The sequence below is a fragment of the Humulus lupulus genome, chromosome 2 (assembly GCF_963169125.1).
Source record: "Humulus lupulus chromosome 2, drHumLupu1.1, whole genome shotgun sequence".
Lineage (NCBI taxonomy): Eukaryota > Viridiplantae > Streptophyta > Magnoliopsida > Rosales > Cannabaceae > Humulus > Humulus lupulus.
Genome location: NC_084794.1, coordinates 284,454,179 through 284,471,796, shown reverse-complemented (window position 1 = coordinate 284,471,796; position 17,618 = coordinate 284,454,179). Strand labels below are relative to the sequence as shown.

Here is a 17,618-nt window from a genome sequence, read left to right as displayed (position 1 = left end):
ATTTAGTATTTATAAATAATTATATATGGACATTATAAATAATTTGATTAAACCCTAAGTGTTAAAATATTCAAAATGTTAAGGAGTACTTAAAATTAAACTAGTATGTTGATAGTGTCTGTATTGTTGTCGGTCGATATAATACCCGCAAGTATTAGTACGTTAAGCATTATTTTTTGTTTAGAAACAATAAATGTTTCAATTATTGTGCCCAGATAATTGTAAATATTTTTTAAAAAATTACAAAAAAAATAAAAAATAAAAATATCTTTGTCAGTGCAAAATTACTTTCACCAGCGCAATTATAGGCTGGCAATGAGAGTATATGCTTGGAAAAATTAATTAAATCCTCTATATTGATGATATATATATATACGTAGTACATGCAAGTTATATATATACACACATATAAATAATAGTATTACCATAAATACTTAGGGTGTCCAACATCTTCCAAACATGTCATATGATTATTGATACAATTTAATATTGAGTCTTACATATTTTATTTTAAATAAAAAAATTAAATTAAATTATGCAGGACCTCATATTTATTTGCACTAATAATACTAAATACCCAAGAATAATCTTTATCATTTTTTTATAAATAAAATATAGTAAATAATAACATAGCCACATATGGTAAAGTGCATTAATTTTTTAATAAATTAATCAATTTTACCTGGATGTTCAACAACAACAAAATTACTCGTTATCGCTAGATATGCATTTTTTATTTTTAAAAGATATTATTGCATTTTTAAGGAAAATACTTTTTTCAATAATTAAATTTAAAAAAATAATGATATGTGCACATAATAGTACTACAATATTAGACAAAATGATATTATATATGTTTTTTCAATGGATAATAGTATTTATACTTTTTTGGATCTTGTATTTTGTCTCATTACCTGTTTGGACTCTGTGTTTTGACAAATTACTTTTTGAACCCTATATCTTGTAAAATTGTTAAAATAGAACCTTAAACTCAATTTTGATAAAGAAAAAATTGAATATAACAGCACAGTTTTTAAGCAAAATGATTTTATTTTTGTTCTGAATTGTTAGTTTGGTAAATTATTTGTAATTTTAGTTAAGAAATCATTGACTAAAATCAGGTTTAGGGTTCTATTTTAATCATTTTACAAAATATAGGGTCCAAAAAATAATTTGTCAAAATACAGGGTCCAAACAGGTAATAGGACCAAACACAGGGTCCAAAATAGTATAAACTCTTGATTATATTTATTTGAGATGGAATCTATGGTATTGAAAATGCATAACATATGCATGTTATCTTGTGTAATATTTTAATGCATATTTTGTAACAATTTTAGCCAAAAGTGATTTTTAAATGTATATATGAAAATGGTGTTAATTTATGATAGAAAGAACAATGCGTAAACTATATGGTGGTATTTTTTGAATTTTTTTTATTTCACCACATTTTTACTTCAAATAAATATATATATATATAGGCAAGAAATTTATAAAAATGATTTTATTAATCAATTCTGTATTTTTTTTTATTTCACCACATTTTTACTTCAAATAAATATATATATAGGCAAGAAATTTATAAAAATGATTTTATTAATCAATTCTAGTGGGGTTTTTTTTTTTGTACTTTCTTCAATTTCTTTATATTAATTTTAAGAGAATATACTATTTTGTACTTGTTATGAAACCAATTTAATACTTTATTGTTCAATTAATACAATTTTATACTAATTTATCAAGCATATACAAAATATTAAAATAGTATTAATTAAATAATAGGATACTAAGTATAAATATGTTTGGGTGCTTTTAATGGTTACTACTCATGGATAGTTACTTTCATATTAATCATTGGATTAAGATTAATGGTTCATATTTATAGTTGTTAATTAATATTTCAAAAAATAAATTTTGATTTTTCAAATTTTTGGAAGGTTTACCTGATGAAAAAAGTGTATTTATTATGAAAATATAATATTGTAAATTTTTTATTTTTCAAATATATGTCAATTTTTAAATATAGCTAGTGTCTCTCATTTATTGGACACAACATTAATTATGGGAAAAGAAAAAATACTAAATTCGAAATTAATGTAAAAAAATATATATTTACCTGTTGGTGACTTGCTATACTAAGTTATTATGTTATCAAATCATTATAATTGTTAGTACTCATCTATGGGTAGTAACTATTGAGAAGTTTTCCAAATATGTTTACTCATCTTTATGATAAGTCCATTTTAGAAGATTCTAGATTTAATTTGCATTGGTGGTAGACTAATTTACTATCGTAATAAGCTATTGTGAAATTAGTTTCGGAAAACATCTTATTCTGTAAATTGGTAAATTTATATTGAATTTGTAGTTTGAAAGCTATGAGTCATATCATTAAAAAAATATTTAGTACTCTATATTGTGTATAATTAATACTATAGTTTTTTATATTTTATAAATATATTTTGAATTTATTAAAAAGGACTTTAATTAAATAAATTAGAGTTATTTTGATCGTGACCAAAAATATTTTTATCAAAACTGGAGAAAGGTACAATTTTAAATTAATTTATCATATATATATAAGAGAAATTAAAATAATATTAATCAAATAATAAAGTATTAGGTTGATTTTTAGATAAAAACAACAAAATACTAAAATGGAATATTCCCTTTCATTCTCTTTCTTCACAAGTTTATGTTATTCTCAAATTGGTAATAATAATAATATGTGAGGTGTATTATGTGTTAATAATTTATTTATTTTATTAAGGCTGCTAGTCTAAAAACTTAAAATTAAAAATGTGGAAAATTTTATGTACCATCACGATCTTCGTTGGAGCTATATGCAATTAAGCCCAGTCCATTTAATTTATAGTACAATTTATCTCTTTATTATTATTATTATTATTAATAAATAATATTTAATTACAACATGTGCAAACTTCGAGAAGGAAATTAAGCCATATATTTACTAATATCACATTCATTTGTACGAGTGGAAAGTCAAAGCGTCAAACTTTGATGAAAGCAATTCTAAGTAAGTAAGTAGATATAATTAACTATACACATTCATGATATTAAATTAAGTTAATTAGTAGTAGTGTTTCAATAATTAACTAATTTTCTTTCTTTTTTTAAAAAAGAAAAAGAATAATAAATTAATTATTATTTAAGTAATAGTCTCTCTCTCTCTCTCTCCCACCAAGAGAGAACGAACTGAGTTTCTCTATTGCGGCTTTGTTACTATATTTTCTCTTTCTTCTTTCTAATTCGTCTCTATAAAAGCCCAACTCTTCTCTGTCTTTCCTGTACTCATCTCATTTCATCCAACTTTACAATTATATATATCTCTCTCTCTTCTCTCTGTCTCTCTGAAAATCCATATCTATTTTTTTTATAAAAAAAAAAAAAGAAAAGAAAATATGGATGTTAAAGTAAATAATGGAGGGAGATCAAGCTGTACTAACTCATCTTCATCAAACTCATCTGTTCAAAGTGAGCAAGAAGAGATGAACTCAGACCTTAGGAGAGGTCCATGGACTGTTGAAGAAGACCTCACTCTCATCAATTACATTGCTAATAACGGTGAAGGTCGCTGGAACTCCCTTGCTCGCTGCGCAGGTATATATATATTCATATATATATATATATAGTTGTATATTAGAGCCAAATAAAAAACAAGTGGCCAACATCATGAATTATAACCCTTTTCCTTTTTCTCTGGGTCTTGTTCTTTCTAATTATTCATTATTTTCTTCTGTTTGATCGATGTGTATATTTTCAATTTTTAAAATAATTTTTTATTTCTGGGTTGTTCTTAATTTGTCTATATATATGGAGATGAATTTGATTTTGATTTTGATTGTGAGGATATGTATTACCATCATTAAGTTTTGTCCTTTGGATCCCTCCAAAAGGATAAGTAGTAGTGATCAAAAGTCATGTTGGCGTTTCTTTAGGAAAGAAAAACGTGTGGTACTGATCGATATTCAGTGCCCAAATTAACCAATACTGAATCACATCATTATCATATCGATCTGTATATATATATATATATGAATATATTCATATGAACATGTGAATCATTTCGATATATAGTATAGTAAGATATGCATGATTGTTCTTTGCCGGAAATATCCCAGATTTTTATTATTATTATTTTTTTTTTAATAAAAATCACTAATATATAGAGATCAAATTATTTTTCTTATTGAGGATAGAAAAAAGTTAAGATGTGATGAAAATGAAGCTTTCTAGCTTTTCCACTTTCTCTCTCTTTCTTTTCTCTTCTTCGGGTACATATAGAGAATAATATCAACTTTACCAAAATAAATATATATATTCGAATATAAATTAAAAATGATATATTTATGTATGCTGTACAGGTCTGAAGAGAACTGGAAAGAGCTGTCGATTAAGGTGGCTAAACTATCTCCGTCCAGATGTTCGACGTGGAAATATCACTCTCGAAGAACAACTCCTCATCCTTGAGCTCCATTCTCGCTGGGGAAACCGGTATGTATATATATATATGACTATTTTATCTTCTTCTTTTTGGATTTTTAATATATATGTATAAATCATATTATTGATATAATTATGTGTTGTATATGTATAGGTGGTCCAAAATCGCTCAAAACTTGCCTGGAAGAACAGATAACGAGATCAAAAACTACTGGAGAACCCGAGTCCAAAAACATGCCAAGCAGCTCAAATGTGACGTGAACAGTAAGCAATTCAAAGACACCATGCGCTATCTCTGGATGCCAAGGCTGGTCGAGAGAATTCAAGCCGCCGCCTCCTCCTCCACCGCCACCGCCACCACTGCCAGTACCACTACCACTGCTAATACCGATCACCACCACCACCAATTCAATAACAACATGGCCAGTACTGCTTTTCTCAACCAGTCTCCACCACCACCGGGACAAGCCGCGGCGGCGGTAGTTATGCCAATGAATAACGATCACCACCACCATCAAAGCTTTGGCGGCACTTACACGCCGGAGAACTCTAGCACTACGGCTGCTTCTTCTGACTCGTTTGGGACTCAGGTTTCGCCGGTGTCGGAGTTGACTACGGAGAATAACTACTATGTCCCGACAATGGTGAATAATAATCCGAATAACCCTAATGATCACTACTTCCAAGCTGGTGATTACAGTACTGATTATTATCATCAACAACAGCAACAGGCCATGACTACTACTACTGATCATCAACAATTAGGGTTTGAGCATTACCAAGGTTCGTCGTTGGAGCAGAATAATAGTATCAATTACTACAACTGGAACACTACGACTACTGATCTAGACCAATGCATGGACCCATCTGAGAATTTGTGGGATGCTGAGGATTTTTGGCTTCTTCAACAAGCGCAGCTCAACATAAATGGCATTTAATATTTTTTCTTTTAATTTATTATTTCTAAAAAAAAAACTTTAATAAATTAATTAGATGAATATATATATATGGAGGGGAAGGGAGTTAGTTAGTAGTGATATGATCATCTCGATCGATAATCTTGATGATATTTTTCAATTTCATTGTAGAAAAACAAAATATATGAGATGATCAATGGTAAAAAAAAAATATATCTTAAGATAGGTATATAATAATTAATATTATTATATAATTAGGATATATATATAGGGGTATATATATGAGAAGGAAAGAGATCCAAAACTGTGTGGATTACTTTTAGTGCTACTACTCTTGTACTTTGTACTTTTTTTTTTCTTTTTTTTTTTTCCTATTTTTGGGTGGGGAAAAATTTAATTTGTTTTCTTTAATATCTTTATAATGTATTATCTCAATTCTTTGAAAATGACCATGTGAGTAGTACTTCTTTGTTGTTCTTTAATTAATTAATTGATTTTTTTTTTGCGTAATAGTGAATTGCATATATATAATAGAAGCTTTTGTTTAGATAATTTTAGAGATGAAAGACGTGCACATATTATTGGTTCCACTATCATACTTACACAATATCTCTATCTATATATATATATATATATATGTATATATATTCTTGAAATAAGTAGTATATATATAATGCTACTTTTGAAAACCTTGTCCACGGGGCCTGAACCAGAATTAAAGTCCTAATGTTTCTAGATTATTGCTAAAAAGGTAATTTGCAATGATTTTCCATACGTGGTTCAATAATAATAGTTGATTTACAAGTTAACTTAGCCATTAGCTACTTTTTTTTAATAAAATAAAAAGAGAAAAAAAGTTAAAGGAATTATCTTTATCGTGTGCAGAGCCATTAGCCCACCTAAGTACGATTCCAAGGCTTTTTTTTTTATCTCTTTTTGGTTGGATGTCGTACGGACAAAGTGCTTAGTTAGATCCCACTTAAGAAGACAAAGAAATATGCATTACATATGTGTCTACTTCTTTTCTCCATATAATCCAAAAAAACTTCTTCATTAATATAAAATGTAACTACTTAATTAATTACTATTAGTTTCACACCTTAATTTATTTTTCTCTTTAAAAAATTACATCCTATTTTCCACCCTTATATATATATATATATAGGGTAATTCTATGGTGCATACTTGAAAGATATGTATCGGTGCATTTTTTTTGTGACTTTTTGTGTTTTTCGGCTCATGAACAATTTTCGGCGCGATTTTTTTTATGATTATGTTTATTGAAGTTATATAGAGCATCCTGCAAGTTTTCAGGAAATTCTGAATAATTTACAATGCCAAAAATTAGATTCAAATAAACTGTTTTCCACGCATATAAAAAAAAAATAATCAAGCGTGCAATAATCTGGTTGAACCTAGATTTCATCACTATAAATTATTCAGAATTTTCTGAAAATTTACAGAATACTTTAAATAACTACAATAAACACGATCATAAAAAAAAATTGCGTCAAAATCTATTCACAGATCAGAAAATACAAAAATCACAAAAAAAAATATACACTAGCACCATAGCAATATATAAATATATATATATGAGATACGAAACTCACTCATCTTAGCATTGAATTGAACTGTTCTAAATTTTATTTTATTTAAAAAAAACAAATAAATAAGTAAAGGTTGGGAACAATATAAAGAGTTTAAAAAAGTTGGGAGCAAAACGTGATGGAATAGTAGCATTAGAGAGAGAGAGGTATGGCGGCGCCGAATCTTTGTAGGCCGCGTGCCTATAGAAGAAGCCACCAAAGTGGTCCCAGGATATGAGCTGTTAAAAACCTGACACGTGTCGAGTGAGAGAATTTGCTATGTTGTTTGTTAGGAGTAGGAATAGGAGTAGGACTACTCACTTTGAGTTTGAGGGCCGCAACCCTTGAATTCGATGCTCCTTTTATCTTAAACATATTGAAATCCACGTAGTACTACCTATTATATATATATGTGTGTATATATTGTCCACGTGTGTGTATTCCTGTGCATACATACATATACATGTAAACACAATTAACTCATTTTATTGCTGATTCAGTGACAACTGGACTCCACAAGCCAATATATATATACAACATGAAATTAAATTTTAAGTTTCCTTTCTCACTTCGATCAATTAATGTAATTTATCAGCCTCAAGAAGAAGTCTTTGGTCAAGAAAAATGGGACCCAGAAAAGCTAAGCTAAGGAATAAATAAACAGTAGTCGATCCCACGTGGCAACTAGAAAAAAGCAAATATATATAAATTAGGTTGTACTGTTGATCAGCTATCTGGAAAAAGTGTGGCCCTGGCTAGTGCTAGTATATAGCATACTTGCATAATGTTTGTTACTGTCTTTTATGGATAAAACATACATCCTTCTCAACCAGTCCGATTTATTTGTTGAGGCCTCTGTACTGATCATTACATTAGTTTCCAATTCCTGCTATCACGTATATATATCTATATATATATATGTATGTATGTGTCAATGGCTCAGTCAGTGGGGAGTGGGGTCTATTCTCCAATATTTAGGGCAAATGCAAATGGAGATGAGAATAATAATGATATATCCAACATCTCTATTGTGTTATATTTTTATATATACTACATTAATTACATGCATGTAATTAACAAAAATAGAGACCAATTCTCACTTGATACATATGTATATAGAAATGATATATATGTGTACCACTACATTAGTGATTATTTTTAATTAATTACTACTGTTTATATAGTTTTATTATTTTTAGTACATAAATAGGATGTAATTCTAATTTTTTTTATATGACGGTATATAATGTAGTTTCAGGTTAGGGAATCTCTCACAAATTTTCAAGAAATTTTGAATAATTTAGGATGCTGAAATCAAAATTCAAACACTTGTTGTATGCGTGCTTGTTTCAATATTTATACACGCGTACAATAGATTATCTAAATCCTGATTTCAACATTATAATTTATCCAAAATTCTTTATAAACTTGTGAAAGATCTCCTGTAATTACATTATTGTACTTCGTCATGTAAAAATAATTAAATTTACACTATATTTAATATACCAAAAATACTAAAAAAAATAACTATGGGTAAAAAAATTTCATGATATAAATACATTTTTGATTGAAAATTTTGTGTAAAAAAGGAATCATTTTATGTATTATAATCACTTAGTTATCGATATTTATTATTAATAGTCCAACAAATCTAATTATTAATATGACGATTGGGGTGTGAACGAAATCTTTTTTCGAACAAGATAAAATTAATTATCGTCCTTATATTTATACTTAAATATATTGTACTTACCGGTCATAATATAGTCTTATTGGAGGGTACATTTCAGGAGCTCTCAAAAGGATATATATATATATATATATATATATATACATAAACAAACATCACTTCATTCACTCAAAAGAATATGGAAGACATCAAAAAAAGCACATGCCCCATCTCTCAAGTTGTGCACTTTTTTAATTATCATTACTCTTTTTTCTTTTTTCTTTTTTAAATTTAACAAAATTTTCTGAACTAAGTAAACCATTTTGATGATGAGTTGATTGATGTTCCCACTCTAGGAGAGAGCTTATTTAGAATCACACATACTTGCGTGAAGCCCCTCTTTGTGAAAGCGATCTATCACATATGATGGTACATACATTTTTGAAACTTTTAGGTTGTCACTACAACTTGTCACTTGTCAAAAGTCCTCTCATGACGACCACAAACCTTAGAATTTTTTTGAGAGAATTTTCAAGGGTTTATATCTAAAGTGTTGATAATAATAATTATAATTATAACGACTAATAATAATGTAACACACCACAACTACAACTACAATTACTACTACTACTACTACATGTACAAGCACAATTGTTGGTTTGGTGTAGTAGTCATCAAACTCCATATGTGTAGAAGATTTTTCCAAGGCGTAACGAATGGAGTTAGTGCTCGTGTTTGCATTCCACTAATAGAATCAACACAATTAATATATATTTTCCCTTTTTGGGTTGTTCTTATCTCAATTTCATCTTTATATATAAACCTAATTTGCCCTATATTTAATGAACCTTTTTTTGGGGGGAAATGAGATGATGATGATGATGAAAGAGGGGCTGCATTCATTTAGGTTTGAGCTAATTATTTGGAATAATGTATTTAATTTTTTCAATAATGTTATTCCTACTTTTATATTCATCAATACAAAGTCACAATAAATATTATTTTAATTATAATGTTATAATTATTATTATGAAGTGTATACCTAGTTATTAGGGGGTGTGTTGATTGGTTGGATATAAATGGCTTGTTTTTTAGGTCACTTTTTTACCATGTATGTACAAAGATCATCATGTAGTTATTATTATCACTTTGTCTAAATTTCATCCAAATCCAGTTTTGTTTTTGAAAAATAAATATATAATCAATCGAATTTGACATCAAAGAGTGCAGATTTGATTGATTGAATAACGGTTTCATGCATGGTAGATTGATTATATCTCTTCTTTCTATATAATAGTAACTATATATAATAAGTGTCTAGATAATAAAAAATTTTGATTTTAACGATTTTTTATTTTTTTAATGTTAACTTTCATAGAATATTCTTATATTTAATAGAATATTTTTATATTTAACGGTAGTTTATAAACACTTAAACTTAAATAAAATAAAATAAATAATTACAAAAATTAAAATAGGATATTTTTGAGATATTTTATAATAATAATTATTTAAAAATAATAAATAATTAAACAAATTAAAATATGAAATTTTTGAAATATTTTACAGTGATAATTATTTAAAAATAATAAAATTATATGTTTTATAACTTAAATAAAATTTAATTAAACTTAAACTCACTTATTAGAATAATATCATATTAAACATCTAATATAATCTACTGTGAATTAGCAACAAATTATTTTTTTTTAAAAACTAGTAAGAAACTTAAATTTAAAATTCACGTATAATATTTAATATTACATTAAATATATAATATATAATCGTTTGTTGTCACTCTCAAATTCAAAAACTATAATAAACATAAACTTAAACAAAAATAAATAAATTATTTTATTAAAATAGGATATTTATTTCAAAATTTATATGACATTAATATAAATTTAATAAAAAAATTAATAAATTTGATAAATAAAACTAAACAAACGTGCATATTAGACGTTGTTTGTATCTAGTATATATATATATATATATATTTAATAACAGAAGTGAATGGCCCCACACAAAAGAATAAAATAAAAGTTTGAACATTCTAATAATGCTGTATGTATGCAAAAGATTAAATCTAAACTTATCCAAAAAAAATCATTAGTGCTAACTAAAGTTTTTAAATGACTCTATGTAATAAAGAAAATGCAATTAAGCGCTTCAAGAAAAAGATCATTGATAGTTCATTTAAGTCGTTAGATGTACTTAATAATTTGTTTCAAAAAGTAGAATTTATTAATTAATTAGTAATGATAATAATTTATTTGCAATTGGTTTATTAGTTGAATATGGTACTTGATATTTCTATATATTGTTCTCACTAATTAGTGACATCATATGAATATATATATATATGGTTTGGTATACGGGCAAGGACAAACTTAAGATGTGCACGTAATTAGTAACATTTATCAAAAATATTAATTATATATTGCTGATTTTCGTGCGTACTTTGAAGCAAAAGCTTGTGCTATGGACATTAATTAATTCATTGTACCATATATATCCATGTAATATATATATCGAATGTAGACACAGTTCGATTTATATATGAATATTAAATGAATGAAGTCGGTGTTTATATAATTATATATATATATATATATATGCACGAGTACATGATGTTTGTTCTTCCCTAATCGGATGGGATTACATTGTACGAACGTACGTGTATGGATCACAAAGTAAGTATATATATATTGCATATACACTCACATATGCCATATATACAATAATAATATACTGATTGTTATAATTAATGTATATGAGGTAATAATTTGTGTACTTAAATTTCTAAAATATTATTTTAATGGCTCAAATTGAAGGAACCGTCCAAATGTCCCATAGTTGAACATAATCCATGTTATATATATACACACACACACTAGGTAAGTAGGGACAATGTAAGTAGAATATATATTTTCTCGTTTTAAAGTTGTAAATATTATCGATAATTTTAATAAAATCCGGTTAACTGATTTTAAAATATATATATATAATAGAATGAATTATAGTTCTATAATATATATATATAAATATTTATATTAATAATTTCTACACATCTAATCATAACATTGGCATAAATATATATTTACATAACTATATATAAATTACAAAAATATTTCAAAAGAAATTAATAATAGAAAATAAAATAAGAATATAAAAAGTTACAGTGTAGATAGTAGTATACATGCATTAACTATTTTTAGTTTTTAATGGATCTCGCAATGTCATTTGGTGAATTTGATGAAGACAAAAGAGTTTCAATCACTTGATAAAAAATAAACTATCACACAAATTTATAAGATATAAAAAATTGATATGTATGCATTTATTATTTTTAAATAAATATGATTTAATTATTTAAATTATCGTAAAATATCTTAAAAATATAATATTTTAATCAATTAATTAATTAATTTTTGTTTAAGTTTATGTTTGTTCCAATTTTTGAATTGGCAGTGACAACAAGACATTATATATTATATGTTTAATATAATATTAATATTAATATTATACGTGAATTTTAAGTTTGTCGCTAGTTGATAGTAGATTATTATATATTATATATTTAAAATGATATTATTCTAATACGTGAAGTTTAAGTTTAATTCAATTTTATTTAAGTTATAAAACATATAATTTTATTATTTTTTAAATAATTATTATTGTAAAATATCTAAAAAAAATATCTTATTTTAATTTGTTTAATTATTTATTTTTTTAATTTTATCTAAATTTAAGTTAGATTTACAATCTATGATTAAATATAAAAATATTTTGTTAAAATTAAAATAAAAAAATAAAATATGTTGAAACCAATAATTTTCGTTTCTACGCATTTTTTATACAGAAGAGATACTGTCATACTAATTTGGTGCACATAAGTTAATTATAGCAACTTTATTTTTATGATTAGGTTTGAAAAAAAAATGATGATGATTAAAAGGAGATTTAAACGCGTGATGTGTGCAAACGAAAGCAAGCAAAACATGTACATTTAAAAAAGGAGAATATAACAAGGTATTTCAACAATATTACTATAAATAAATGGATAAGATCAAGCACACTTACTCAACAGATAATAAACATATATAAAGGCAATTTTAATTAGCTTAAAATTTTCTATAAATATTGCGTCAATTTTTCTTTTCTTACCAATTTTGATAATTAATTAATTATAGAACTCAACAAAAAGAATGAATATGCATTGTCCGAAACTTGTGAAAACTTATTGTGGCTCTCTATAATTGTAAATACACTAGATACAAAACAAGGTGAAATACATGTTTGTTTAATTTTATTTATGAAATATATTAATTATTTTTATTAAATTTATAATATTGTCATATAAATTTTAAATAGATAAATAATTATATGAAAGAATAATATAAACATATTATAGATAAATTAAACTAAAATATTGTTTATAATTTTAAAATATATATACAGGGGAATTCTCCTATAGGGGCTTCACTTTAAGCCTTACCGGTAGGGCTCTCAGTGTTTCTCGACCCGTGAACAGTTTTCGGTGCGATTTTTTTTTATGACCGTGTATATTGTAGCTATTTAGAGCATCATGCAAATTTTCAGAAAATTCTGAATAGTTTACATTACCGAAAACTAGGTTCAAACATGTTGTTTTTCACGCGCATAAAAAAAATTAGTCATACGTGCAACAACATGTTTGAACTTAGTTTTCGGTACTGTAAACTATTCATAATTTTCTAAAAATTTGCAGAATGCTCTAAATAGCTACAATATACACGGTCATAAAAATACCTTCCGTCAACAATCCTTGGCATTCGTTGGTACCTAACCGTCAAGTGCCATGTAGAGGTAAATCTGGCGATTTGTAATTGGTCCACGTAATTTTAAATATTACAGGTCACCTAAATCCTTTTTTTAAAAAAAGTTTCTGATATAATAAATTAAAACTAATATAGCTAAAAACTTAACCATCTGAATAAAAAACTTAAAAATTATAAACCCCATCATTCATGTACAATTTGAAGAAAACGAAGGTCTAGGGCATAAAAATTTGAATGTGACCATGGAACAATGGAGCTGCAATTGTCGGCCATCGAAAGCAGTCGTCATCAAGACTTCTTGGACCAACGATAATCCTGGAAGAAGATTCAAGTGCTACCATAAGTATCGGGTGGGTTAATTTGTAGTTTTTTTTTTTAAATTTTGGGTTTGTTCATCTCTTCTTGAATTCTACTGGTTTGATGATTTCTTGTGTTTACAGTGTAATGGTGGTTGTGGGTCGGGTGTGGTTAATTTGTAGTTTTTTTTTGAAAATTTTGGGTTTGTTCATCTCTTCTTAACTTCTACTGGTGTGATGATTTCTTGTGTTTACAGAGTAATGGTGGTTGTGGGTATTTCTCCTGGTTAGACCCTCATATGTGTGCCCGAAGGTGGTCATACCTGGGTTGTTGAGAAAAATTAAACAGTTGGAGGATGAACTTGTTTCTGGAAACACACATGCCGATTGGAGCACACAGCACGCTTTGAGTGATCAATCTGTGGGAGAGGATATGATTTTTGTATCTGATGTTGATTGCAAGGATGGAGTACAGCATGAAGATGAAGTTAGGGTGGTAAAAAGTAATAAAAAATTATGGGTTGTAGCCATTGTAGTAGTTTTAATATGTATTAACAAATGGGTTTAAGTTATGGGATATCATTGTAATGTTTTGTTGTAAACTATGATCCAATTTGTTGGACCCTTTTGTAAGTGTTATTTGTTTAAATTGAATTTGATGGTTTATTTTTAATCTGGTGGTTTTAAGTTTTATATTTGTATTGTGCAATTCCTAAAGTAAAAAAATAAACAAGTGTACTTCATTAAGATGCAATACCAGAGTAAGAACCAGAACCAGATAGTATTGACATCAAGTTTAAAGGTCATGTTGTCCATAACTAGCAAACAAACTAAGATCTAATGCCTATTTGGTTTACATCAAGTGCAAAAGCCATGTTGCCCATAGCTATCAAAAACATAAGATCTAGTGAAGTCAAGTATTTACAAAAACATCAAAAGTCCCTAACTAGACATAAATTAGTTCATTCTCTATCTTCAAAAGCTTTGTCAAAAGTGTGAACATTCTTCTAGCAGGTTGTCTAGGCATGTTATGTGGACCTAGTCGAAGGACCACCTTGCTGAGAAAGGTCATGTTGTCTGGCTCGAGTTTTGGGACCCCCTTGCTGAGAAAAGCTTTGTTTTTGCTTTGTCAATCGTTCTTTTCTTTTCTTTGTTGCTTCAGTGGGATTTGCAGCCGGTGCCCTACCCCTTTTCTTTTTAGCAGGAACCTAACAAATAAAAAATTCATGGAGTTAATCTGGTGTAATCTTTCATCAATGCATTACCTGAGCATTTGTTATAATAATGCATTACCTGAGCATTTGTTGGGTTGGGGCATGTTTTGCTTGTGTGGCTTGGCTGTTTGCACTTTCTGCACAAGTGGATCTGACCAAACCTTCGAGTTTTTGTTGAACTTAGGGGTGGTTTATCAGACTCTCTTCTTCTGGCCTTTTTTGGTCTCCCTGGCAGATTAGTTTCAAAAGGTGGGTATATAGGGTTCAAACCAGTCTCTGGCCACTGCTCTAGGCTTGGCATAGGGTATATGATTCCTGCATAAGCTTTCAGAAATGCCTATTTCTTATAACATTCATGGATATAGTCCATTATCTCTGCCCCACTTGTCCATATGGCAGCCAGTGCGTGACCACACGGGATACTAGTGAGTTGAAATCTTCGGCAACTGCAAGTCCTTTTTTGCAAATCAACATCAAATGCTCATTATTTGGGCAGTCAACTTGAAATTGATAAGTTGCAGCCCTAGTAGTCAGACAATTCTTGGCAATACTCTTGTTCTTCTCCACTACTTGCAATATTCTTTTCCCCACGGGATGTATCCACTTCTACAGACTTTCCCTCTTATTGAAAAACCGACTCATTAGCCAATAACGAATCTTTTCTAGCAAAGTAATTATCGGCTTGTCTCTAGCATCAACTATTGCAGCATTAAAAGATTCACAAAGGTTGTTTAACAACATATCACATTTCACCATTTCACTAAAATGTGACCTAGACCACTCGGATGGAGTCTTTAGTGCCAACCAGTTGTAAGCATTTTCACTAGTTTCCCTTAACTCTCTCATCCTCTTTTGAAACTCTGGAATAGTGGTTGCCTTTGCTGCTGCCCATAGTTGTTGTTTCAATAACAAACCTGGGTGGTCTTTCTTGAAGTTGGAATGCAAGTGCCTAACACAATTTCTCACCTCTGCACCCTCAAAAACAGAAGCAATAGCATTCTCCAACCCTTTCTGTCTATCGCTCATCATAGCAAACTGAGAAGGCCTGTCAATATCTAGATCTTCCTTCAACAATTCTAAAAACCAAGACCAATTGTTAGTGTTTTCTTTCTCACAAACTGCATAAGCAATAGGATACATTGAGTTTGTTGCATCTATTCCTACTGCAGCCAAAAGCAATCCTTTACAATACCCTTTGAGGAAGCACCCATCAAGACCAATGAGTGGTCTACAGCCAGATCTGAAACCTTCCTTACAAGCTTTTAAGCAGATATATACCCTCTCAAATATCATTTTTCCTTCTACCATATTTGATTTGATGATGGCAGTGCTACCTGGGTTTGTAGCCAATATCATTTTGCAGTAGTCTTCCAAGATAGCATATTGCTCAGAGACACTACCTTCAAGCAATATTTTTGCTCTGGCCTTTGCCCTGTAGAATACCCAATTAGAAACATGTGAGTACTTGGTTTTAGTTGTCATCTCTCTAAAAGTCTTATACTTCATATCTGGATTGATTCTGAATTGCTCTAAAAAATACTTAGACAACCAGGGAGCATCGGCATGACTATTATTAAGGGCCAAACCACAGTTGTGGTTATCTACTAAAGTCTGCACTTTGAAAGTAGTGTTGTCAGCTCTTGAAACACTTGCATACAACAACCAAGGACATTGTTTAGCTTTGCATTTGACCCTAATTCTTCTCATGTCATTGCTTACATATTTAAACTCTCTATTACTTTCAATAAAGTACTTTTTAATAGCTGTCCTCAGTAGTTTTGCAGTCCCAAATTCCATTCCCAATACAAATTTGAAATCCTTAAAGTTGGATGATAGACCCAAAACGGGTATGTTTTAAAATTTAAACTCGCAAGCGCACGAATCGTATTTATAGAATAGTTTTCGTGTAAGTACGAGGTCGAACCCAAAGGAGTTGACTTAAATCAAAAGAGAAAACTATTTTTACCAAAGTGAAATAAATTTCTAACCTAGTTCCAAAGATTAATGTGTTTTGTTTTAAAATAAAGAAAGAAAATACTAAAAATAAATAAAATAAATAAACTAAAAAGATTTGTTTTTAATAGTTATTTATAAAATTATTAAGATTTTAGAATCCACAAAATATAAATAATAATATTTATTAATATGTTGACTTCCCAATTTTTAGTGATAATTGAAATTAATCTAATTACCTTTTTTAAAACATTATACTTCCTTTAAGCTTTCTTTAATTAAAAAATATAGATTTTCCTTCACTTCAATAGTATAACTTCAAAGCATTAGTTGTGAATCAATTTAATGAAACTACAAAAAAAATCAAATAATGTTATTTCTAAAGCAAAATATAGTATTTTTGTTCTAAGCATTGGATGTGAACAATTTAATGACACATCTTAATCAAAGAATACTATGTTTTTGCACAATTAAGAACCAAGTAAAATATGTTCTAACAATCTAAAATACATGATATTATAGATGAAAGAAATATTTAGAAGAAGAAAAATCATAAACTTTATTGCTCATTTTGGGAGGTCAACATAAAATAAACACTATATAGTTATATCTTGGTTCATCCTCCACCTTAATAATTTTAAGTGGATTAGAAACCCATAACTATTAAAAACAAAATAAAAATTACAACATAAATAG

At 28.1% G+C, this 17,618-nt stretch overlaps 2 protein-coding genes across 2 annotated transcripts; one reads left to right on the top strand and one right to left on the bottom strand.

Annotated features, from left to right (window-relative positions):
- Positions 1-3,243: 3,243 nt before the first annotated feature.
- Positions 3,244-5,827, top strand: LOC133819588 (transcription factor MYB108). The gene is made up of 3 exons (XM_062252870.1): positions 3,244-3,621; positions 4,386-4,515; positions 4,619-5,827. Exons 1-3 carry the CDS (start codon positions 3,423-3,425, stop codon positions 5,400-5,402), a joined length of 1,113 nt encoding a protein of 370 aa, XP_062108854.1. The 5' UTR covers positions 3,244-3,422; the 3' UTR covers positions 5,403-5,827.
- An 8,956-nt stretch (positions 5,828-14,783) lies between these two features.
- Positions 14,784-16,766, bottom strand: LOC133815608 (uncharacterized). Its single transcript, XM_062248424.1, has 3 exons — positions 15,584-16,766; positions 15,049-15,284; positions 14,784-14,963 (listed from the first exon to the last, which is right to left on the bottom strand). Exons 1-3 carry the CDS (start codon positions 16,764-16,766, stop codon positions 14,784-14,786), a joined length of 1,599 nt encoding a protein of 532 aa, XP_062104408.1.
- Between the last annotated feature and the right edge of the window lie 852 nt (positions 16,767-17,618).